This window comes from Odocoileus virginianus, chromosome 3 (assembly GCF_023699985.2).
Source record: "Odocoileus virginianus isolate 20LAN1187 ecotype Illinois chromosome 3, Ovbor_1.2, whole genome shotgun sequence".
NCBI lineage: Eukaryota > Metazoa > Chordata > Mammalia > Artiodactyla > Cervidae > Odocoileus > Odocoileus virginianus.
Window position 1 is genome coordinate 35984721 of NC_069676.1, and position 23606 is coordinate 36008326.

The 23606-nt window shown below is 52.3% G+C and overlaps 1 protein-coding gene, 1 long non-coding RNA gene and 1 pseudogene across 5 annotated transcripts in view; 1 reads left to right on the forward strand and 2 right to left on the reverse strand.

The window, feature by feature from the left end:
• Positions 1-10338, reverse strand: part of LOC139034364 (uncharacterized) — a 69133-nt gene extending 58795 nt beyond the window's left edge. For 2 of the 3 annotated variants that reach the window (XR_011486820.1, XR_011486817.1), the window contains exon 1: positions 10253-10338. This is a non-coding gene — a long non-coding RNA (uncharacterized lncRNA). The remainder of the gene's footprint in view (positions 1-10252) is intronic. The other variant, XR_011486818.1, reaches the window with a different exon arrangement.
• On the reverse strand, positions 6115-7175 carry LOC110125128 (glycine cleavage system H protein, mitochondrial pseudogene; annotated as a pseudogene).
• A 456-nt stretch (positions 10339-10794) lies between the features above and the next one.
• On the forward strand, positions 10795-19135 carry N4BP3 (NEDD4 binding protein 3). Of its 2 annotated transcripts, none has more exons than XM_020874025.2 (5): positions 10795-10885; positions 16320-16670; positions 16885-17412; positions 17853-18107; positions 18232-19135. In XM_020874025.2, the coding sequence occupies exons 2-5, from the start codon at positions 16350-16352 to the stop codon at positions 18757-18759; spliced, it is 1632 nt and encodes a 543-aa protein (XP_020729684.2). In that variant the 5' UTR covers positions 10795-10885; positions 16320-16349; the 3' UTR covers positions 18760-19135. The 2 variants fall into 2 exon arrangements, with proteins under 2 accessions (XP_020729684.2, XP_070321277.1); XM_070465176.1 differs by having other exon boundaries at positions 10796-10885; positions 16323-16670.
• The last annotated feature ends 4471 nt before the right edge of the window (positions 19136-23606 follow it).

The window sequence follows — 23606 nt, forward strand, 5'->3', positions numbered from 1 at the left end:
TTAAGTGGATTCTCCCAACAACAGGCACTTACAGATGAAGACACGGACGCGGTCCCCAGCGCAGAGGCGGGGGAGGCAGGGGCCAGAGCTGGGCCTGGAGGAGCTATGGGACCAGTCCTGAAGATGGGATGCCACCTCTCAAAAAGAGGACGGTAGATTCACAATGCGTAGGCTGGAAAGTGCCCTCTGGGGCAGAGTGGGCAAAGGCCAAGGGTAGGCAGCAGGGAGCCCAAGCAGGCTGATGCAACAATCAAGGAGAAAAGTGATGAGGGCAGAGGTGGCAGCCAGAGAGAAAGCAAAAACCCCAAGTCTCCATGGGTGGCTCCAGGGTTTCACTTGCAAGTAGCATGGATGCATGTACCACCCAGCCCAGAGAAACTGACCCAAGACAACGTGAGTGCATGCTAGGTGGGAGTCCAGCTGCCTCAAGATAGACTCTGTGGCAAGCATTTTGACCTTCTGATAAACTTTCCCCATAAGGAGCAGGAAAAGGACAAACTGACATTTGCAGATGTCTATTATTTGCCAGATACGGTGGTGGGCACATGTTTCACAGATGATACTTCATTTAATCCTTCCAGCCAAATTATGATCCCCTTTTTGGGAAAAGAAAACCAAGGTGAAAAAAGAAAAAAAAAAAAAGAAAACCAAGGTGTAGAGAAAGAAATGAAATTGTCCAAGGCCAGCCAATTCAGGAAGCAGGTGCATCCAGGGAGACCCTTTCCATTCCTCTGGCCCCAGGTCCTCCGTGCCTCACCCCTTGGCATCTGGGCATTGTGTGGCTCCTGAGTCAACTCCACAGGGATGCCAAATCTGGGGGCAGGTGCCCAGGCAAGGGTGTCTGCCTGGTGAGCCCAGGAGGCTAAGCAGAGTTCACTGCATTGAACCCCCACCGCTGCCCAGCCCTTCTTTTTTTTTTTTTTTATTTCATTCTCTGATGCTGTTGGCATTTATTGTTTATGACTGAAACCACATCAACTCTATGATACACAAATTTGACTAAATGTGGTGGTTGTTGTGTCTGAGAATGTGATAATTCATGGAAGGTACAGGAGAAAGAAGGTGGAAAAGCAAACACAATGAATAGAATATTTTACAAAACTGAAGGTGACCCCAGTTAGGTTAAAATAAAGAAGAACATCAAATTAACATAAAGAATTTCACTTTTGTGCTGTATTTCAAGGATATTTTCAACTTTCAAATTTAACTTGTTTTGGAATATAGCTTTACTGAAATATAATTCACATGCCATTTAATTAATTCATTTAAATGTATAATTTAGTGATTTCTAGTGGTGCTGTCACCTGTATCAATTTTAGAATATTTTCATCATCCAAAAAAGAAACCTCATGACTGTTAGCAGTAACTCCCCATTTCTCCCAAATCCCCAACCCTAGGAAACCATTAATCAACTGTCTATTGATTGGCCTATTCTAGACATTTTATATAAATGGAATCATATAATATGTGGCCTTTTGAGACTGGTCTCTTTCCCTCGGCATAGTGGTTTTAACATTTATTCATGTTGTAATAGGTATCAGTACTTCATTCCTTTTTACAGTCAAATAATATTTATAGCTAAAAACTTCCCTCTAAGGACTGTTTTAGCTGCATCCAATAAACTTCTGTCATTTTAATGCATCTCAATGTATATTCTGATTTTCTTTGTGATTCTTCTTTGACCCACTGGTTACATAGAAGAGTACTGTTTAATTTGCACATATTTGTGAATTCCCCAAATCAATTTTGTTGTTGATATCTAATTTCATTCCATTGCCAGAGAACATAACTTGTATGATTTCAATCCTTTTCAACTTACTGAGGCTTGTTGTATGGCCTAGCACATGGCCAATCCTAGAGAATGCTCCATGTGCACTTGAGAAAAAGGCACCTTCTGCTGCTATTGGATGGAATGTTAGGTTTGGAATGCTTGGATTATAGTGTTGTTCGAGTCTTATATTTCCTTGTTATCTTCTGACTGGCTGTTTTATCCACTATGGAAAGTGGGGTATTGAAATCTCCAACTATTGTTCAACTTTCTGTTTCTCAGTTCAATTATATGCATTTTTGCTTCATGTCATTTGGGGCTATATTATTATATTCTCTAACTTTAAAGAATCAGTATCCTCGGATTTGCCAACATAGCCTTGTCTAAATTATTTTATAATTTTATTTATTTTTGTTTTTGACTCTGCTGGGTCTTCGTTGCTACCTGGGATTTTCTCCAGCTGTGGGGAGCAGGGGCTACTCCAGTTGTGGTGCAGAGTTCTCACTGCAGTGTCTTCTCCTGTCGTGGAGCACGGGCTCTAGAGGATGTGGCTTCAGCGGCTGTGGTTCCTGGGCGCTGCAGCACAGGCCCAATACTTGGGGTGCACGGGCTTTGTCGCTCTGCAGGATGTGGGATCTTCCTGGATCAGGGATCAAACCCGTGTCTCCTGCACTGGCAGGCAAATTCTTTACCACTGAGCCACCAGGGAAGCCCTCCATGTCTAAATTTCTATGAGGCAATTTTCAGGAAGCTTTATATGAGAAACTGAGATAATTGTTTTTAAGAATCCATGCCTGTTTTTAAGAATCCTCGGGCCTGGTGCACTGGGAAGACCCAGAGGAATCGGGTGGAGAGGGAGGTGGGAGAGGGGATCGGGATGGGGAATACATGTAACTCCATGGCTGATTCATGTCAATGTATGACAAAAACCACTACAATATTGTAAAGTAATTAGCCTCCAACTAATAAAAATAAATGAAAAAAAAAAAAAAAAGAATCCATGCCTAGGGACTTCCCTGGTGATCCAGGGGCTAAGATTCTGCACTCTCAAAACAAGGGGGCTGGGTTTGATCCCTGGTCAGGGAACTAGATCTCACATGCCACCACAGAGACCTAGCACGGCCAAGTATTAAACAAATAATAAAATTACATTTGACTATTAAACAATAGTCAAAATTAAGTTGATTTGCCTTTTTATAATACAAATATAACAGAAACAATCCATTACTTTGTAGAAAGTGTTAGTCGTTCAGTCGTGTCTGATTCTCTGTGATCCGATGGATTGCAGCCTGCCAGGCTCCTCTGTCCATGAAATTCTCCAGGCAAGAATACTGGAGTGGTTTGTCATTTCCTTCTCCAGGGGATTTTCCTGACCCAGGGATTAAACCTGGGTCTGCCTCATTGCAGGCAGATTCTTTACCATGTGAGCCACCAAGGAATGAAAGCTTTATACCGTGAATATACTATTACTAATGTTAATTTTAATATACTTAAAAGGAAAATACTTTAACTATTTTTCAGTTTCCAAAAACCATTAGACATTATAGAAATGAAGTATATTAATCTATGAGGAACTTCTATCTTAATTATAATTCATCCTTATTTACTTATTAGAGTAGATAATACCCCAAGGTGTATTTTCTTGGATTTCATTGTATTATCCTGTATTTCATTCACTTGGAATGAAATAACACTTTGCCAGCCCACCTTCTTAAAGGCCTCAGAAAGGCAGATCAGAGGTTAAAGGCCAAGGGGACAGAGGTAAGAATAAGAGGCAGTCTACATCAGGGAAGGAGAATAGTTGAACTGTTAGGTGGCTAGACTTCCAGCTTTCATGTCCAGCTCTCAGGAACTAGCTCTGAAACATATTTTGGGGGAGTAAGTCACGTGCCTTCTCTGGACCTTAGTTTTTCCATCAGAGGTGGCTGGACTGAGGTCACCCAAAGGGTTCATTGTCATGCTCTCCGGTTAATGCCCTAAGGAAAGAAGGCCTTCTTCAATGAACAATGCAAAAAAGTAGAGGAAAACAATAGAATGGGAAAGACTAGAGATCTCTTCAAGAAAATTGGAGAAATGAAGGGAACATTTCATGCAAGGATGGGCATGATAAAGGACAGAAATGGTAAGGACCTAACAGCGGTAGAAGAGGTGGCAAGAATACACAGAAAAACTATATAAAAAAGGTCTTAATGTCCAGGATAACCATGATGGTGTGGTCATTCACATAGAGCCTGACATCCTGAGTGTGAAGTCAAGGGGTCTTTGAAAGCATTACTACAAGCAAAGTTAGTGGAAGTGATGGAATTCCAGGTGAGTTATTTAAAATCCTAAAAGATGATGCTGTTAAAGTGCTGTACTCAATGTCAGCAAATTTGGAAAACTCAGCAGTGGCCACAAAACTGAAAATGTCAGTTTTAATTCCAATCCCAAAGAAGGGTAGTACCAAAGAATGTTCAAACTACTAGACAATTGTGCTCATTTCCCATGTTAGTAAGGTTATGCTCAAAATCCTTCAAGCTAGACTTCAGCAGTACGTGAACCAAGAACTTCCAGATGTACAAGCTGGGTTTAGAAAAGACAGAGGAACCAAAGATCAAATTGCCAACATGCATTGGCTCATAGAAAAAGCAAGGGAATTCCCTCCCCAACATCCACTTCTGCTTCATTAACTATGCGAAAGCCTTTCACTGTGTGGATCAAAACAAACTGTGGAAAATTTTTAAAGAGATGGGAATACCAGACCACCTTATTTGTCTCCTGAGAAACTTGTATGCAGGTCAAGAAGTAACAGTTAGGACAGGACATGGAAAAACTGACTGGTTCAAAATGGGGAAAGACGTATGACAAGATTGTATATTGTCACCCTGCTTATTTAACTTCTAGGCAGAGTATATCACGAAAAATGCCAAGCTGGATGAATCACAAGCTGGAATCAAGACTGCTGGGAGAAAAAGAGAGAACAAGAAAAGATTGCTGGGAAAAATATCAGCTACCTCAGATATGAAGATAATACCACTTTAACAGCATAAAGTGAAGAGGAACTAAAGAGCCTCTTGATGAGGGTGAAAGAGAGTGAAAAAACTGGCTTGAAACTCAACATTCAAAAACTAAGATTATGGCATCTGGTCCCATCATTTCACGGCAAATAGAAGGCAGAAAAGTAGAAGCAGTGACAGATTTCATTTTCTTGGGCTCCAAAATCTCTGTGGATGGTGACTGCAGCCATGAAATTAAAAGATGTTTGCTCCTTGGAAGGAAAGCTATGACAAACCTAGACAGCATATTAAAAAGCAAAGACATCATTTTGCCGACAAAAGTCCATATAGTCAATGCTATGGTTTTCCCAGTAGTCATGTACGGATGTGAGAGATGGACTGAGCACCAAAGAACTGATGCTTTAGAATTGTAGTGCTGGAGAAGTCTCTTGGGAGTCCCTTGAACTGCAATAAGATCAAACCAGTCAATCCTAAAGGAAACCAAGCCTAAATATTCATTGGAAGGACTGATGCTGAATCTGAAGCCCCAATATTTGGCCCACCTCATGCTGAGATCCAACTCACTGGAAAAGACCCTGATGGTGGGAAAGACTGAAGGCAAAAGGAGAAGAAGGGGGCAGTGGATGAGGCAGTTAGATAGCATCACCAATTCAACGGACATGAATTTGAGCAAACTCCAGGCGATAGTGAAGGACAGGGAAGCCTGGCATGGTGTGGTCCCTAGGGTCACAAAGAGTTGGGCATGACTGTAGCAACTGAACAACCGTTAAGCTTCTGAATATGCATGGGGAGATGTGAGGGTGAATGGCTATGGAGAAGGAGGAGGAGGAAGAGGAGGCACTTTCTAGATTAGTGCTGAAGGCAGCTGGTCCCCTCAGCCTTGCACTCCCCATCCAGGTGACACGGACATCATCAGAGGGCTCCAAGAAGCCAGGCAGGAAGGAACATCTACCAGGCCAGCTCCTCAACTTCTGAGGGGAAGTGATGGGGTGCTCTTAGCAGTATAGAGACCAGAGCCTGTGCAGGAGATTGGGATCAGTAGCCTGGTCCAGGCTAGATGGGGCCACAGACCCGAGCTCTGTTTTTGTTCATGACAGCTCTGCTAGAGAGATGGAGTCAGGCTGCTCTCTACTCCTGTCCCAACCCACTGCACTCTGCATCGTGGTGCCCAGCAGCCAAAGGTCCGCCAGCTTCCCACCACCAGCTGCTGTCTCTGGTTGCAGCCATTTTCCTGGTATTCTATTCAGTGGGGACTCTCTGGCCCCTCTCTCCTCCCTGCCCTGTTTTTATATCTCTGGGCTCCAGAATATCATCTGATTTCTTTCCCTCCTCCTGGAATGTTCTAAGATATTTGGTTTTTTTTTTTTATTATTATTAAATTGTTTATTCTCCTGCAAGGCTGTTGCTTCACTGTATAAAAATAGCACCAGCAAACACAGTATATTGCAAAGTTAAGACAGTAATATTCTTCACTGGACACTATACAACTAACAAACTTTTCTCCACTGCCAGTTATTTCTAGTGGGAAGATCATTTTGACCCAAATCCAAGGATAGCTGTAAGCAAGTTACAATGTCATATAAGGTATAAGATAACCATGTTATCCTTGAATTACATAATTTTTGTAATTAGTTTTATCAGAGATAATTTCAGGAATTCTGAATAGTGTAACTGGAGCCTAGCCTAAAAATCACAGGATGCTGTGGAAAAGATACAGTGTTTATCTGAAGGCATTAGAAAGTTAAGGGGTATTTTCTTCAGGAAACATTGTTACAAGTAGTTTCTTTTGCTAAAAGTTGCTTTTTAAATATCTATCCACCACTAATTTAAGACAACTATGCTAGATTAAGTTGTTTCAAAGTAGTTTATTTAGGGGTTCCATTTTCATTCCTCAGTAGATTTTATGAATTTTTCATATGCTTCTTTACTCATTAGTTCATCTAGTTCTGAAGGGTTACTGAATGTCATCTTGATCAGCCAACCATCTTCATAACAAGACTTGTTGACAAGTCCTGGATTTTCTGCTAGAGCTTTATTAATTTCTGTTACTTCTCCTGATAGAGGGTAATAGAGTTCACTAGCAGCTTTCACACTTTCCAAAGCACCAAACTCCTCTTGTTTATTCAACTTTGTCCCAACTTCAGGCAGACTACAGTAAACAACATCTCCCAAAGCTTCCTGTGCAAAATTGTTGATTCCCACTGTTCCAACACCGTTTTCTGTTGTTACCCATTCGTGTTTTTCTGTGAATTTCCGCACCGACAGCAGAGCAGGGCCGGTGCGCAGTGCCCCGACGGCACCCGCCCGCAGTCTCCAGGGCCGCGGCGAGCAGGTGCCGAGATGGCGCGCAGGCTGCCGACTGCGGCCTGCACGCTCCGCACCGCTTGCAGCGCCATGTTCGCACGGGTGCCTGTTCTAAGATATTTGAACACCCTTCCCCTCCTACCTCCCTCTGGCTGGGAAAAAACAGACTGGGGGGTAGGGGGGTGATTAGAAGACTTTGGATAAGTCACTTACCATTGATCCCTTCCCTCTCCTCCCCACGGAATTTCTTGCCAAGACAAGTCAATTCTCTCAGACCATCTCATGAACATCCTTCCTCTCTTCCTCTCCTCACTCCCCTTTCCCTCTGTAGCCCTGTTTCTATTCCTTAACACTCCTCTAATCCATCCTGCCTTCCTCAGTCACCTCATAGGGCCTGTGTACATGCCCCGAAGTCCAGCTTGGTCCGCCCACTCAACACCTCCGAGGCTCCCATCGTCTGGCCTTTCTGAGTCTGCTCAAATGTGCCACCTGTGCTCCATTTCCCACACTGACCTTTCCTACCCCACGGCTCCGGGTTCACTAGTAAGCTTTCTGGGTTCACTAGTAAGGTGAAGGCTCTGCCTTCACTGACCATGTGCTGCTTTCTCCAGCCACAGGTTCTCGTTTCATCATAAGCACCCTCCTCCATGGAAATGCCTCCCATCCTTCAAGTACCATCTCAAAAGCCACTTCCCAATGAGGCCTTCTTTCAGGTCCCCCCAAAGATAAAGTGTGTACTTGTGCTAAAGCTTCATATGTAACCCTATCAGACGAGGGGCTCCCCAAGAGCTGAAACCCCAAATACTTATTAATGAGTTTTCTTAATTAGACAGGTCCTCTGAATTCTAGCACTTCCACTGTTAGAACACTGGTAAGGACAGCATAGAAGACAGGGGTTGCAAACTGGTGGCCTGTGGGCCAAATCTGATTCAAGGGTAACATGATGTCTTTTTGTTTGTTTAATTATTTATTTATTTTTGGCTGCACGGGGTCTTCGTTGCTTTGAGCGGGCTTTCTTTAACTGTGGGGAATGGGGGCTACTCTCTAGCTGTGGTGAGCTGGCTTCTCATTACGGTGGCTTCTCTCATTGCGGAACACAAGCTCTTGCAGCACGTGGGCTCAGGAGTTTTAACATGTGGCCTCTAGAGCACAGACTCAGTAGTTGTGGTACGGTATGGGGGTTAGCTGCTCCGTGGCATGTGGAATCTTTCCAGACCAGGGATTGAATTCATGTCCCCTGCATTGGCAGGCAGATTCTTATCCACTGTGCCACCAGGGAAGTCCTGATGTCTTTCTTATTTTAAATTGAGGTAAAATTCACATCATATAAAACAAACCATTTTAAATTGTACAACCACCATTTCTATGTGGTGCTGAAACATTTTCCTCATCGCCAAAGGAAACCCCACATCTGTTGTCGATTTAAAAAATATAGTCATAACCTGAAAGTGAAAAGTTGTTTTATTTGGTGGGAATGCTTAGGACTTCAAGCCCAGAGGACGGCATCTCAAGTAACTTTGAAAGAACTGTTCCGAGGAGGCAGGGGAAGGAGTCAGGTTATATAGAAGTTTGCAATAAAGGGAGCAGGTAGACTGAACATCAAAGATTATTGTTAATTAAGGAAAACTAGATATCCCAAGTTAAAGAATCTAGCCCTTTTCTATGTATAGGAAGATGCAAGCTCTGGGCTCACTGGAATCTTTCATACACATCTCAGCTATCTGGGGCCAGCATCTTGCTTCTTGTTTCTTTTTTACATCCTTAGTTCCTTGTTCACTGCTGGGAGTGACATAGGGAAAGATAGCAGCTGACAGCTGCTGGATCACAGGCATTGTTCTCCCTTTCGGGCCCCTCCGGGCTCAGAAATTCACTCTTTGAGGCCTTGAAATCGCTGACATCCTTATTTACTGATAAGGCAGGAATCAGTCCATTTTACACCATCAAGCAGTCACTCTTCATTCTTCCCTCCCCACAGCATCTAGACCTAATCTGCCTTCTGCTGGATTTATCTGCTTCATATAAGTGGAACCATACCACATGCAGTCTTTAGTGTCTGGTTCAGCAAAACTGGTGGATCATCCAAATCACCCTTTTATGGTTGAATAATATTCCATCTCTGGACACACCGCATTCCGTGTGGCCATTCATCTGTCGATGGACAAGTGGGTTGTTTCCCCTTTGGGCTACTGTGACTAGTCTTGCTACAAACCTCCGTGCACTAGTGCCTGTTTGAATTCCTGTTTTCAATTCTTCAGAGTATATATCTAGGAGCGGAATTGCTGGATCATACCTCACTATATATTTATAACCTTTTTTAGAAGACGAGTTGTTTTCATATTTGAACCTGAATGCCTCTAGGTGTCCACCTCTGTCTCGGTTTCCATCTCTTCTATTGTCTTACACCTGCCAGTCTGACTCACACTATTTGCCTGGCCCCTGAAGACATCTGTAGATGGTGACTGCAGTCATGAAATTAAAAGATGCTTGCTCCTTGGAAGGAAAGCTATGATCAGTCTAGACAGCATATTAAAAAGCAGAGACATTACTTTGCCAACAAAGATCCGTATAGTCAAAGCTATGGTTTTTCCAGTATTCATGTATGGATGTGAGAGTTGGACGGTGAAGAAAGCTGAGCACTGAAGAAATGATGCTTCTGAACTGTGTTATTGGAGAAGACTCTTGAGAGTCCCTTGGACTGCAAGGAGATCCAACCAGTCTATCCTGAAGGAAATCAGTCCTGAATATTCATTGGAAGGACGGATGCTGAAGCTGAAACTCCCAATACTTTGGCCACAGGCTGAGAAGAACTGACTCACTGGAAAAGACCCTGATGCTCGGAAAAATTGAAGGCGGGAGGAGAAGGGGACGACAGAGGATGAGATGGTTGGATGGCATCACCGACTAGATGGACACGAGTTTGAGTAAGCTCCGGGAGTTGGTGATGGACAGGGAAGCCTGGCGTGCTGCAGTCCGTGGGGTAACAAAGAGTCCGACACGACTGAGCGACTGAACTGAACTAAAGACATCTGAATTTGCTCCCTTTATAAGTCTTTGGCACCAAAAAACCTCCACAAAAGCACAGCGCCCAATTCAACTGCTAAGGAGCCCGAGATCTTGGGCAAATCTCTCCACACCTCTCGGAGTACGATTTAGCTCAGCCTCGCCAGGGAATAATGCTGCTTACCTAAGGGGAGGCGGCAAGAATCAGGGAGATGATGGACGGAATGCGCCTCTTCGGAAGCTGCCGGGTTCTGGAAACCGAGCCGGACGGGCTAGGCTAGAACAGGAGGAGGCGGCGGAGGAGCGGGGCGGGCTGGACGCCCTCTGGGAGCATAGGCCGCACTTCGGGTTATAGACCGGCCCGGGTCCGAGCCGGCGCGTCCGGGCGTCCGCCGCACAGTGCGCAACCGGCAGGGGGCTTGGGCGCCACCGGCTCGCGACGTCTCGGCGGGCTGGGCTAGGCTGGAGTCGCGAGCCCGGGCGGGGCGCAGGTTGGCACGCGGTGGGCGGGGGGGTGGCCCCCGTCCCCGCCCCCCACATCCGGGGGCCCGGGCCGGGCTGTGGGTCGGCCGCACGCCGGTGAGTCAGGCCGGGTTTTCCCTCCGCCTCTGGGGCAGGCTAGCGAGCGCGGCCGAACGCGTCCCTCCCTCGCCAATCCGGCTCCGGAGCCCGCCCGCCCGCGTTTTCCCGGCGCCTGCCGCCTGGCCGCTCCAGCCTGGTTCGCAGTCTCGGCCGGAGCTGGCGCCCTGGAGGAAGGGTTCAAATCCGCGCGCAAGGGAGCTGCAGCGCGCGAGGGGTGCGGATGGGCGCCAGCATGGTGAGTAGGGCGCACCGGAGGGCTGGAGCCGCGGCCCGGGGCTGGCCTCGGGGGGTGGGGCTGGCCGCCGCCGAGGTCTAGCTTTCCCGGCGACCTTGGCCAAGCCCGCAGCCCTACGCGGGCGAGGTTCCCGTCTGAGAAGTGGGCAGGGGTGGCAAGGTGATGTGTGCGCCCAGATACCCCTTACTTCCAGACACCGAAACACCGAGGTGCGGGATCGGGGACCGTCCGCGGGCAGGGAAGCTGTGCTGAAAGGGCAGGCGACTGGTTACGCTCTCCGTAACCCATGCAAAACGCGCTTTCCTTGGAGGAGTCCCTGGGACCCCTGAACCACCACTGGGGTGGGGCAGGTGCCCTTGGCGCGGGAGTCTGACCTCGACTTCCGCGCCCACAGCCCATCCGTTCGGGGCAAACCTCAGGTAGCTTGGGGACCTCCCCCATTTCTGGGGGAGCCCTCGCCTCTGCCACATCCTTCCGCGAGGAAATTCCATGGAGATGCCAACCTCCACCTTCCCCAAGAGACGGCTTCCTGTCTTCTCCTGCCCCCTCCGGGATACCCCTTCCTCCACTATATGAGCCCTGTATGAGCGGCAGCTGCCAGCCTGCTGTCAGGGGTCCCGTGAAGAGCGGACGCTCCCGGATCCTGAGCACCATCCCAGTCTGGCCACAACCTTCGGCCAAAGTGAGGGCCCGTCTGGAGCCGGGCGGAAATCGGGGCCGTGACTGCGTCCGGAAAAAAGGACTGGGACCTGTCATCTCCGACGCGGCAATCCCCTCCCTCCCGCCTCCACGAGCAGACCGGGTGTCTCCTGGCTTGCACCAGGGGCTTAGCCTGTCCCGCGGCCGTGGTGCTCTCTCCCTGGCCGGCCCCGGGAAGGAGAGAGGCAGGAGGCCGTCCTGGAACCGGTGATCTGCCTCCTCCCAGAGCCCTCCTGGGCAGGGCTCCTCTCCTGCCGACTGGCTGTGTGTGGGTGTGTATGTGCCAGACTGAAAGAGAGCGGCCAGTCTGCTAACGCCAGCGACTATGGAACTAGCAGCTTCCAGGGCTCACAGTGCCCATGCAGCGGTGTTTCCACTATTTCTACCTGACCCAGGGGCAGGCAGTGGGTATTCCAGGCTGAGGGGACTGGGATCCAAACCAACCTGGTTGCAGGTACCCTTGGGAGAAGCAGGTGTACGGAGCTGAGCAGACATAATCCACAGCAGTGTGTGAACCCAGGGAGGGCAGCTGGTAACTCCTGGCTGGGACAGCCTGGGGCAGAAGAGAGGGCCTTGCCTGGGGAGTTGGGATTGCTGGTCATGTGGAATCATGGGCAGCTCACTTCTTTTTGGACCTCAGTTTACCTAGCTGAAGGATGGGGTAAGGGTAACTACTGTCTTGCCTGCCTCCACGAAGCTGTCTCGGAGATCAGATGATGAAAGGGCTGATAAAAACTGTAGGGCGCAAGTGACTTAGTGATACTAAGAATCACTCCAGCAGGACTCTGCCTCTTCATGAGTTGAAATGGGGCTATGGAATGCCAGCCTCTCCCGTCTCCTCCCTGGGCCCCTCTTACCCACTGCCCCCTCGTTTGGAGCTGGGACATTCCAGTCCCATTCCTCAAGGGCAGCTGCAGTCACTCCCCTCAGCAAAGCTGATCCTCCAGCAGGTGGTGGGACCCTCCCTGGGGCCAGGGCTCACGAGGGGCTAAAGGCAGTTGAGGTCGGACTGGGAGCTACCTACCCAAGTGCTTTGGGTGCACTCCAGAGGAGATGGCGCAGTGGGGTCAGGGCAGGCTTCTAAATGTAGAGAGCCTATGGACTTTTTCCTGTGCAGCTGAATGTGACTTTAGGCACCTTATTTTACCTCCTGGGCCTCAGTTTTCTCCTCGGAAGTAGGGGATGACACTCTTCCCCTCCCATGTGTGTTGTGAGCATGTGCCAGGCCCAGCATCAGGCTGACCCAACGAGGCACCCACTAAGGGACACCAGGATGCCTCCCTGAGCGTCCTGTCTTTTTCTGCTTCATGGCCAGGGCCATATTCCAGCCCCATTCTCCGGTCTCCACCAAGAGTTGGTCCAGAGAGATGCTCCCAGTGTCCAGGCTGTCTGATCTTGGAGTGGGTGGAGGGGAAGGTGGAAGCAGGAGTAAAAGGACCCTGTTGGGACCAACCAGGACCTGTGCAGAATAGGGCCTACATGACCAGCTGAAAGCTTGCTGGCAGAGCAGTGGGGTGGTGGCGGTGAGGTTCTGCTCTGTGCAGAGCTCTGGGCCCCAGGCACGTCATGAGTTCTGGGTAGAGAAGCCCAGGCACTTGGGGGAGGAGGCCCTGTTTTCCCCATTGGGGCTGCAAGGCACTTGCTGTCTCTCCCTCTCTCCTCCCCCACCACATCCTCTCCCACACAGCTGCCCTGGGCCAGTCCCTGGGCTTCCAAGCAACGGGAAGGAATGTGTGTATTGGGGGATGTGGGGAAGGCAGGGGAGGTGGATGGAGTCTTAGGAAAAAGGACTGTCCCCAGATTGAGACCTGGGCAGGGGAGAGCCTCCTGAAAGCCAGGGGCCTTGGCCCAAGGGGGAGGAGTTAATAATACAGCCTGAGAAGTTATCTAGGAGGGGTGGAGAGAGGAGGGGGGAGGGTGGGGGCCTTAGATAAAGACAAAGGGAAGCGCTGTTGGTGCCCCTCTGTGTCGCTCCGGAGTTATTTCAAATTGCTCAACTCAAGTGTGAAGAAAAGCGATCCCATGCCCTCCTTGCCACACACACACACACACACACACACACACACACACACGCCTACATCTAGCAGCCTCGGGGCTAGGAAGGACAGCTGGGTATTTGTGTGTGGAAGGTGCTCAGTGCTGCATGGATGACCTTGAGTGTTTGTGAGCCTTGCTGTGTCCTCTCACGGAGGAGCGTCTGGGCCGCTGGTGGCACCGACCGGACTGCAGTATGTACGTGGTGTGCGTGTTTCGGCCCATGACTGCTTCTCCCCTGGATCTGAGACCCTCTGTGGGGGTTATGGGGAGTTGATTATTGCTCCCTGAGACAGGAAATGAGGCTGTGGCCAGGGGAACGTGAAGCAGTGTGTGTTTGAGATGAATGGGCGTGTTTGGCTCCCCCTGCCACCATCCCTGCCCCCAGGCTCTCACCAGGCTTGCAGCTCAGGAGCCCTTTCACCTCCCTGTCCCTGTGCTGGCTGTCAACGGCAACCCTACAGGAAGGCAGAGAAAGTAGAGTCTTTCCCATTTGGGGGAAACTGAGGCATGGTCAAGGGAGGTGTCCCATGGAGAGATAATGTAAGGGTGGACTGGAGACCAGATTCTCTGCTGTCTACCTCCCCAGGAAGCAGTCACAGGAGTTCAGTGGGCTTGTCTTTTGCTCGGTGGGCTTGTCATGGTGAAGGGGTGTCAGAGTGGGAGGCAAGATGCTTTGATTCCAACTCTTGGGTTGTGGGTGACATTGTCGGTTCCTACTAGACATTTCGAGTCATTGTACTGTAATCACAGCCCAGCACCTCACTCTGACCAGCTCTGTGACCTTGGGCAGGCCACTTCATCTTTTGGAGCCCCATTGCCCTTACCTAAAAAACACAGACAGTTAACCATGTGCCAGGACTCTGTGAGACCCCTACGTAGGGCCGCATCACTGTAGGTGCCCAGCACCTGTCATCCCTTATCTAGATGACTCCCCTAACCTGTGTGGCTTGTGGCACCCCCAGAGGGGTTGAGCTGTCTGGGGACTGGAAAGGGAAGCTTGGGAAGGTTTCTTTTGCCCAAGGTAAGGTTGAGGATCTCAGGGTGTAGGAGCAGAGCCGTGCCTTCCACCCCTCTCCCTCCCTCCTTGCTGAGAGCTTTGTCTTCTACAAACACAAAACCTGGAAATGGTTGAGGAAGATGGAACCTCCTAACCATTGTTTGGGGCAGCCTGTGTCCCGGAAGGATATTGGATTGGGGCAGTTGGGGCGGGGCACGTCGGACTTGTAGCTGCATCGTGCCTGCTGGGTGTCTGTTCAGGAATGGGAATAGCGGGTAGGAGGCAGAGAAGGGGGCTTCTCTGGTGGCTCAGCTGGTGAAGAATCCACCTGCAATGCAGGAGAGCCTGGTTTGATCCCTGGGTCAGGAAGATCCTTTGGAGAGGATACCCACTCCAGTATTCTTGGGCTTCCCTGGTGGCTCAGATGGTAAAGAATCCACCTGCAATGCGGGAGACCCTGCTACGATCCCTGGGTTGGGAAGATTCCCTGGAGGAGGGCATGGTAACCCACTCCAGTATTCTTGCCTGGAGAATCCCCTTGGACAAAGGAGCCTGGCGGTTACAGTCCATGGAGTCACAAAGAGTCGGACATGACTGTGTCTAAGTGTAGCACACAGGCAGAGAAGGTGGCATTCGTTCATTTGGCAGGTCCTTTCTGAGCACTTACTGTGTGCCAAGTGCTGGGATGGACACAGGGGATCCAGCGGGGCACTGGGGACAGGCCCTGCCTTCCACAGTGTGGTCCCCCACAGGTGGGAGGCAATCCATAACCCCGTCACTCGGGCACTCGCCGATGGTGTTAGTGTGTCTACCAGCTAAGCTCAGCTTCAGCTAGCCCGTGTTGACCCTGGCTGTGGGCCAGGCCATGGACTGGGTATTTTATCCTCTAATCTTAGCCAGCCCTCCCAGCATCCATGAGTGATAAGAGTTGACATAGTCACTGTCCAGATGAGGAAGCCAGGGCCACACACTGATTGGCTCCACACATTGGGTCAGGAATGGTGCCCTGATGCCTGGCAGTGGGCTTTGAAGTGGCAGCATATTAGAGGGACTGGCAGGGGCTCTGGCTGCCCCGTCTCCCTGCCTCCTACCACTGCCCCAACATGAGCACCTGTTCCGGAAACTGTGGCCATTGTTCCTGCCATCCTTCCTTCCCCTGGGCCCTTCCTGTTTGTATCCGTCCCACTGGAGCCCCTGACCCCACCCATGCCAGGTGCTTCCCTTGGGAAAACTCTGACCCTCTGCAGGAAGAGGGGTTGAATGAGGTTTTTTTCCCCCCCTCCCAAGGAAGAAGAAGGATTGGAGCTCCTGAGGCCACTGGTCTTGGTTCCCTGTGCCCTCCGCCCACCCACCATGTTGGGTGCCTGGCAGGAGAATGAACAAAGTTAAGAGTCAGAGATGGATTCTGCCAGCTCAGTCCTGGGAGGGGCCCCTATCCTACTGCTTCAGGTCCTGGACCCCTGTGACCCCAGTCACACCCTGGACCCTCGTTGGAACTAGGGCGCTAGACAGTTAGCCTTGGGACTTCTACTACTTTCTCTAGGGGTCCTGTTCCAGATTCTCTCTGGAGCCCACATCTGCCACTCCTGGGTGGGCTGGGGTGGGGGAGCTGACACAGAGAACAAGCTCCTGGTTTTAGGGCATCTGGAGAGTTGGGCAGCAAGTGCGTGCCTGCCCCTGATGGAGCCTCCCAACCCCCAGAAGCAGCCGCCTGTGCCCTGGTGACACTTCATGGCCACAGCCCCAGGCCCTGCTGGCATTGCCATGGGCAGCGTGGGCAGCCTGTTGGAACGGCAGGACATTTCCCCGGAAGAGCTACGGGCGGCGCTCGCAGGGTCTCGGGGCTCCCGGCAGCCTGATGGGCTCCTCCGGAAAGGCTTGGGCCAGCGCGAGCTCCTCAGCTACCTGCACCTTCCCAAGAAGGATGGCAAGACCACCAAGCGGGCCCCTCGGAATGAGCCTGCCGACTATGCCACCTTCTACTACCGGGAGCACTCTCGGGCTGGTGACTTCAGCAAGACCTCGCTGCCTGAACGGGGGCGTTTTGACAAGGTGTGCCTCGGCTCCTCCCCTCCCTACTGTGGCAGGGCAGGGAGGGGGGCCCTCCTTCAAGACCCCGAGGCTGGGATAGGACATGGAAGTCTTGCTGTGGGCTGGCCTGGTGACATGTACCCCTTGTTCTCAAAGAGGATTCCCAGGGGCTTCGGGAGGGAGCATCAGAGATCAATCAGCCCAGAGCCTCATCCCTGCCTTCTCTTTCTGGCAGTGTCGCATTCGCCCATCAGTATTCAAGCCGGCCTCGGGCACCGGGAAAGGCTTCCTGTCCATGCAGAGCCTGGCGGCCCACAAGGGCCAGAAGCTGTGGCGCAGCAATGGCAGCCTGCACACGTTGGCCTGCCACCCGCCCCTGAGCCCCGGGCCCCGGGCCAGCCAGGCCCAGGCCCGTGCCCAGCTGCTGCACGCCCTCAGCCTGGATGAGGGTGGCCCCGAGCCCGAGCCCAGTCTGTCTGATTCCTCCAGCGGGGGCAGCTTTGGCCACAGTCCCAGCACTGGCCCCGGCCCCTTCAGCTCCTCCCTGGGCCACATTAACCATCTTGGGGGCTCCCTGGACCGGGCCTCACGGGGTTCCAAGGAGGTTGGGCCACTGGCTCTACTGAACTGCCTGCCCGAACCACCACCCCCCTACGAATTCTCCTGCCCCGCCGCCGAGGACATGGTGGCTGTGATGCCGGACACCTGTGAGGAGCTCAAGAGGGGCCTGGGTGAGGAGGATGGCGCCAGTCCCTTCACACAGGTGAGAGCAGCTGTTGCCTTGGCCACCTGTTCTGACCCCTGGCATTAGTGTACAGGGCAGACAGAGGGTCACCTGCCAGCTCTCCTGCAGGGCTCTGGGTATAGGAGGGTAAGGAAGAGAGAGATGAGTTTGCTTCTCTCCCCAAGCCCCACATGGTGGGGATGTCATATCATTGGTGGTCCTTGCAGGAAGCTGTGAGGGAGGGAGACTCCCTGGGAGGGCTGTGTGCTGGGGACACTTCACCTCCAGAGGACACATCCTGGGTTGGGGCACATGTGTGCCCAAAGCATTGCACCCTGGACCCTGTGGTGTTGAGACAGAGGATATCAGAAGCAGCTGGAGCAGTGGGCCAGCCATGGGAGTACAGGCATTTGGCATCCAGGGGGGGCAGGGCGGTGTGTGAATCTTGGGCCATGGCAAGTGCCCTTTCCCCTGGGCAGGTGCTGGAAGAGCGCCAGCGGCTGTGGCTGTCTGAGCTGAAGCGCCTCTACCTGGAGCGACTGCACGAGGTGACCCAGAAGGCCGAGCGTAGTGAGCGCAACCTCCAGCTGCAGCTGTTCATGGCCCAGCAGGAGCAGCGGCGCCTACGCAAGGAGCTGCTAGCACAGCGGGGCCTGGGCCCGGAGCCCCGGCCCCCAGGCAGCCTCCCAGAGACCGATCCTAGTGCCCGAGCAGAGGAGGAAGCCCGCTGGGAGGTGAGCGACCCGGCATTCAGAGACTCCTGCCCCCACTGCTGTCGTGCCATCCTCTGCCTGCCCTCTGACTGCTTCCCCCCCAACCTGCTTTGCTTGGCTCTTGCCCGTCCCTGTCCCCCTTCAGGTGTGCCAGAAAACAGCAGAGATCAGCCTCCTGAAGCAGCAGCTGCGGGAAGCCCAGGCGGAACTGGCTCAGAAGCTAGCTGAGATCTTCAGCCTGAAGACACAACTTCGGGGCAGCCGGGCACAGGCCCAGGCCCAGGATGCAGAGCTGGCCCGGCTGCGGGAGGCCGTGCGGAGCCTTCAGGAGCAGGCCCCGCGGGAGGAGGCCCCAGGCAGCTGTGAGACTGATGACTGCAAGAGCAGGGGGCTGCTGGGGGAGGCGGGAGGCGGTGAGGCCAGAGATGGGGCTGAGCAGCTGCGGGCCGAGCTCCTGCAGGAGCGGCTCCGAGGCCAGGAGCAGGCGCTGCGCTTTGAGCAGGAGCGGCGGACGTGGCAGGAGGAAAAGGAGCGGGTGCTGCGCTACCAGCGGGAGATCCAGGGCGGCTACATGGACATGTATCGCCGCAACCAGGTGTTGGAACAGGAGCTGCGGGCTCTGCGGGAGCCCCCGGAGCCCTGGAGCCCTCGGCTTGAGTCCTCCAAGATCTGAGGCCCTCGGAGCAAGCTGACAGCAGAGGCACTGTCAGAAGATGGCTTGGACGAGCCCACCCTGAGACGGCCAGCTCCTTCCTTACATTGGTCTGGGATGGAAGCTACTGAGACCAGCCAGGGATGGAGAGGCTGGCCGAGAGGAGGGATCCAGTGGGGCTGTGGGCTGGATGGGGTGCCAGTAGCAGGAGGAGCCAGGGCAAGATCGCCCTGGCTGAGGAGTCTCCAGGCAGAGCCCAGCCCTGGAGTAGGTGTGGCCCAGGAAAGGAGGTTTGCAAGTGAAGAGCCCTGTGAGGCAAAAAGGGCCAGTGTGAGGAGGGGAGGCTGGGATGGGAACTTTGGCCTCCCCAGAATAAAATCACATTTTCTACGAGGAATTACCAGGTGATAACGTCAGGCCTGTCGCCGGCCTGAGTGCAGGGGACTGTGGAAGGTCCGGGTTGGGGCTGTTGGCCTGGACTGTAGCTCCGCCATGTCCATGATCGGCGGGGAGGGTGTACCCTGCACCTCTGTGTGCAGCCGCTGGACAGGCACGTTGGGGAGTGGAGGGATCCTTGCCCTGGCACCACAAAGTTTCTTAGCTGCCATGTGCTGAAATTCCTTTCTTTAGCATCAGTGAGATTTTTAATAGGGAACAATGCCAGGGAACCCAAGAAAACAAAGGGGCAAGTCAACCAAGGTATTGCTAGAATATGAAATGTCCTCTTGGTAAAAAGTCTGGGCTCCCAGGTCCCAGGCCCGGCTGGATGTGGGGCCAGCCTAAGACAGCTTCTGCTGGAGAGCCTTATGCCTCAGTAGTCTGCCCCTCCCAGAACTTGCCTCCTACCTTTCTCTCTGGCTTGTGTACCCCTCCCTCCATTGAATGAGGGCCAGGAAAGATGCAGGAAATGAGGCAGAGATAGTTCGATAAAGGACTAGAACCGCAGCAGGGAATGCGGACATTTCCCCATAGGCATACGGGGCCATGGGGTATTCTTGAGCAGGAGTGTGAGGTGTGATCTGATTTGTTTTCTGGAAAGTTCTATCCTGGGAGGAAGCACCCCTGTACCCTGCCCTGCATTGCCTGATCCTTGCTCTTAGCCAAGGCTTGCTGGTCCTTGGCCCCTAAAACCACTCCCATCCTCTCTGGACCCTTGCTCCCTCCTGGTGGGTTACCTAGAGCACAGAACCAGTCGGGCTATGCAAGTGGCATCTCCCCAGCCCTTGCTGTGAAGCTTGGTGTCCTTACAGATGGATTAGTGTATCTTCTGCCACACATGGAGCACTTCCTGTCTGCCTGGTGCTGCGTTAGGCTGTCTGGGGTCTGGGGGCTCAGGGTTGAATGAGATGCTTCCTGCTGCAGGGGAATCAATACACAGACATCTCCCCCCCAGGCTGCCTGGTGGGGCAGGGGCCACCTCAGATCTCTGCAGACACCCCTAGTTTGCTCCCTGTGGCTGTGCTCTGCTCCTTCCCTGGCCACACCTGGCAGCCCCCTCAGGTGGGCCCTGATGGTGGAGTGGTGTTCAGGGGTATGGACACAGCTGTGGAGTGTGAGCCAGTGCGCCCCGCCTTTTTAGGGCGGAGAGTGGGGTGTGTGTGCTGTCTGCTGTGGGGATAATGTGTTTATGTCTGTGTGAGTGGCAGGTGTGTTCAGCAGAGATGTGCTGTGGGTGGTGGGTGTGTCTAAGGGGGTGTGTTTGGGCCTTCTGGGTTGGAGGCTGGGTTGGGGCTCCTCCCTCTGTTCCATTCTTTCCCACCCTTCTCAGCCCCTTTTAGTCCTGGCCAGGCTTGACTAGAGCTTGTGGCCAGGTCAGACCCCTGGGCTTTGCTGAGAGCTATCTGGGCTCACCCCTAAGCCAGGCCCTCTGCCTGGGGAGGGAGAGCAGGGACACCTGGATTAGGCAGGCCTATTCTTCACAGGCCTTGATACCCATTGTACACACCCCACCCAATCAAGCTTTCTGGGTCAATGGTTCCTCCAAAGGGCCCTTCAGAGCTCAGTGCTAGCCTGAAGCCTGGCTCACCCCATGGGCTGGAGCTGGTCAGGCTGGCTACCCATGTGGTCCACGGTGGCTGGGGTCTACTTGGTGGTGTCCCAGCTCTGCAGAAGAGCTCCCCACCCAGCAATTAGGGAGCTGGGCCGGCCAGCACAGCCAGCAGGGAGTGGGTGGGCGGTACCAAAACTTGGCATCTGTGCCAGAAACCAGGGCCAGGCCCAAACGTAGGGGAGGGCGCGAGAGAGCTGAAGCTGGGGCGGCGCAGAGGGAACCAGATCTGGTTAGCTCATCGCTGCCAGGAAAACCAGTTCCCTGTCCCCAAGCCGGCTGGGCAGCTCCGGGGCCAGCTGATCACAGGTGCCACTGTAGTGGCTACCCCTTGGGGCAGCCCCTCCATCCTGCCCCCAGTGGATCCCTCAGCACCCCAGCTGTCCTCTGACCCCCTTTCCCAGCAGACTAGGCCCAAGAGCTGATTCTTTCCAGAACTGAGACTAGCTACCTGCACTGGACTCCCTGCCTTTGGTCCCTCTTGTTCTCAACTCGATAGTGTGCGTCCTCCAGTGGCTCCTTGGGTCCCTTAGCCTGTCACTTGAGGCTTCCAACAGTCTTGCCTCCAGGATCACTGATGGTGGTACCCCTCCTAATCCCAACAGCCCTCTGGGCCCTCGTTCTCCAGGCAGACTCCCCGCCACTCCCTGACCATGATGCTCAGATTTTCCCTCCTTAGGGAAGCCTTCGCTGAACTCACACGTTATCCAGGCAATTCCTTTCTCCCTATGCCCGCAGCCCCTGTTTCCCGCCACCAGCTCTGTCTGTTCTGATGGAATGGTCAGTTCGCCTCTGTTTCCCACTGGGCTGTGGGCATGGCTGGAGCAGGGCCACATCTGTTTTCATCCCCAGCGCCTGCTGTGGTTCCGGCCCAGAAAACACTGGGGGGCGGGGGCGGGGGGGGCTTTGGAGTCAAGAGAGACAATTCAGATGGCAATAACCCACCATTCTAGTAGGTGGGGGCTGAGCCCTCTATATTGGATTCAGAAAAGATAACGTGCTCTTTCTTGCAGAAAAAACAAGAAATATGAAATAATGCAGCAAAAACAAAAAGTGAAATATGTTATGAGAGGTGAAGTTTGCGTGCCATGGGAGTTCAGAGGAGAGCTGGCTCACTTATCACTCCAGGTGATAGGGTGGGGTGAGGAGATAAAGGTTGACCAAACTTTGGGCAGGCACTTCCAAGCTTTCTGACTGTGCCTTCCTGTGTACTTCCTTGTGCAGCCCAGTTCTAGCAAGAATCCTGCTAAGTTAGGTTAGCCAGAGTCTCCAATATTCTATGTCTGAACACCCTCCATATTCCAATCTGGTTCCTCCACCTCCACCATCTCCCACATTATGTCTGGTCACTCTGGCCTGCCTTCATTGAGAATTCTCTGCGGTCGTCTAGCTAGTTCCCCCTGCCCCCTGATTTTTCCTCTTAGTAATTTTTCATTCACTGACCTCCACCCTGCACCTTGGCTATGAAATATAGTTTTCCTTGTATTTGGAATTGAGGCCACTCTCTGACCCTTACATAAAATCCCATTCTAGTAGCCTCCACTGAATAAAGTCTTCCTTACCATTCTTCAACACACGTCATGGCGATTTTTTTTTTTTTGTTTTTTTCTTTAACAGAGGCAAGCTTCCCTGAGGGGGAGAAGTTGCTGTGAGTGGGGGGGGTGGGGGGATATTTCCTGTGGAGTAGGGTGGGATGAGGGCATTCCAGGATGGGCCTGGATTTCGGCATGGGGAAGTGTGGGGCGGGTCTGCAGAGGGTCTTGTCTGGAAAGGGATAAGAGGAGGCAAGACAGATACTGGGCAGCCCAGCAAGCTGGCACAGAACTTCACGTCCTGTGACTCTGGGTGGATCCCTTAGGTAGCCGAGGGAAAGGGCCAGAATTGGGACCAACTTTGTGTGTGTGACCTGTGTAGTCACCAAGGCCTTCCACTCAGAAGGGCCTAGGCTTGGTGCAGTGCCCTACTGACACTATCTGGAACTTAATGATGTTTGAACAAGGGGCGTCACATTTTCATTTTGTTCTGGGGCCTGCAAAAGACACAGCTGCTTCTGGCCTGAACCAAAGCTTTGCAAGGAAGGGCAGGGACAGGGAGAAACAGGAGACTGGTTGACAGTCACCTGAAGGGTGGAAGGAAGAACAGGGCCTGAGCAGGCAACTTGAGCTCCATAGGCTGAGCCCTGATGTTCCCAGTTTCTGCAGCGAGCAGGCAATGGTGGTCCCACCTGCTGTTGTCCCCTAGCCCATCAGCCATCAGGAGCGGGTTGATCTTTTTCTAATCTGGCCTTCCTGGACACACTCTGGGAGGCAAGGAAGACTGTGTTTTCAGGACAGAATTCCAAGGTTTGTGCTCTCTGTCAAGGACCAATCTTTCTTTCTTCCTAAAGATTTATCTGGTGTGCTTTTTGTGTAGTGGTCTCCCTGCCCCCTGCCATTTTAAAAGTATAATTTACACAGAGAAAAAGTCAATGTTTTGACAATACAGAGAATTGTACAACCAGCCCTAAGCCAAGATACAATATGGTTTCATCATCCTCCCAAATCCCATCTCCCTCCTGGGTCCCTTTACCCTTCTGCCGCACCCTCAGGCACCCAGTGATCTGCTTTCTCAATAACCTTGTGTTTTTCTTTTTGTGAGCAGTGTTTAATCCCGATTTCAAAGTAGTGAGTGAAACAATACGCAAGGGTGCGTGCATGCTCAGTCTCTTCAAGCTCTTTATGACCCTGCCAGGCTCCTCTGTCCATGGGATTCTCCAGGCAAGAATACTGGAGTGGATTGCCATGTCCTCCTCCAGGGGATTTTCCTGACCAGGGATCAAACA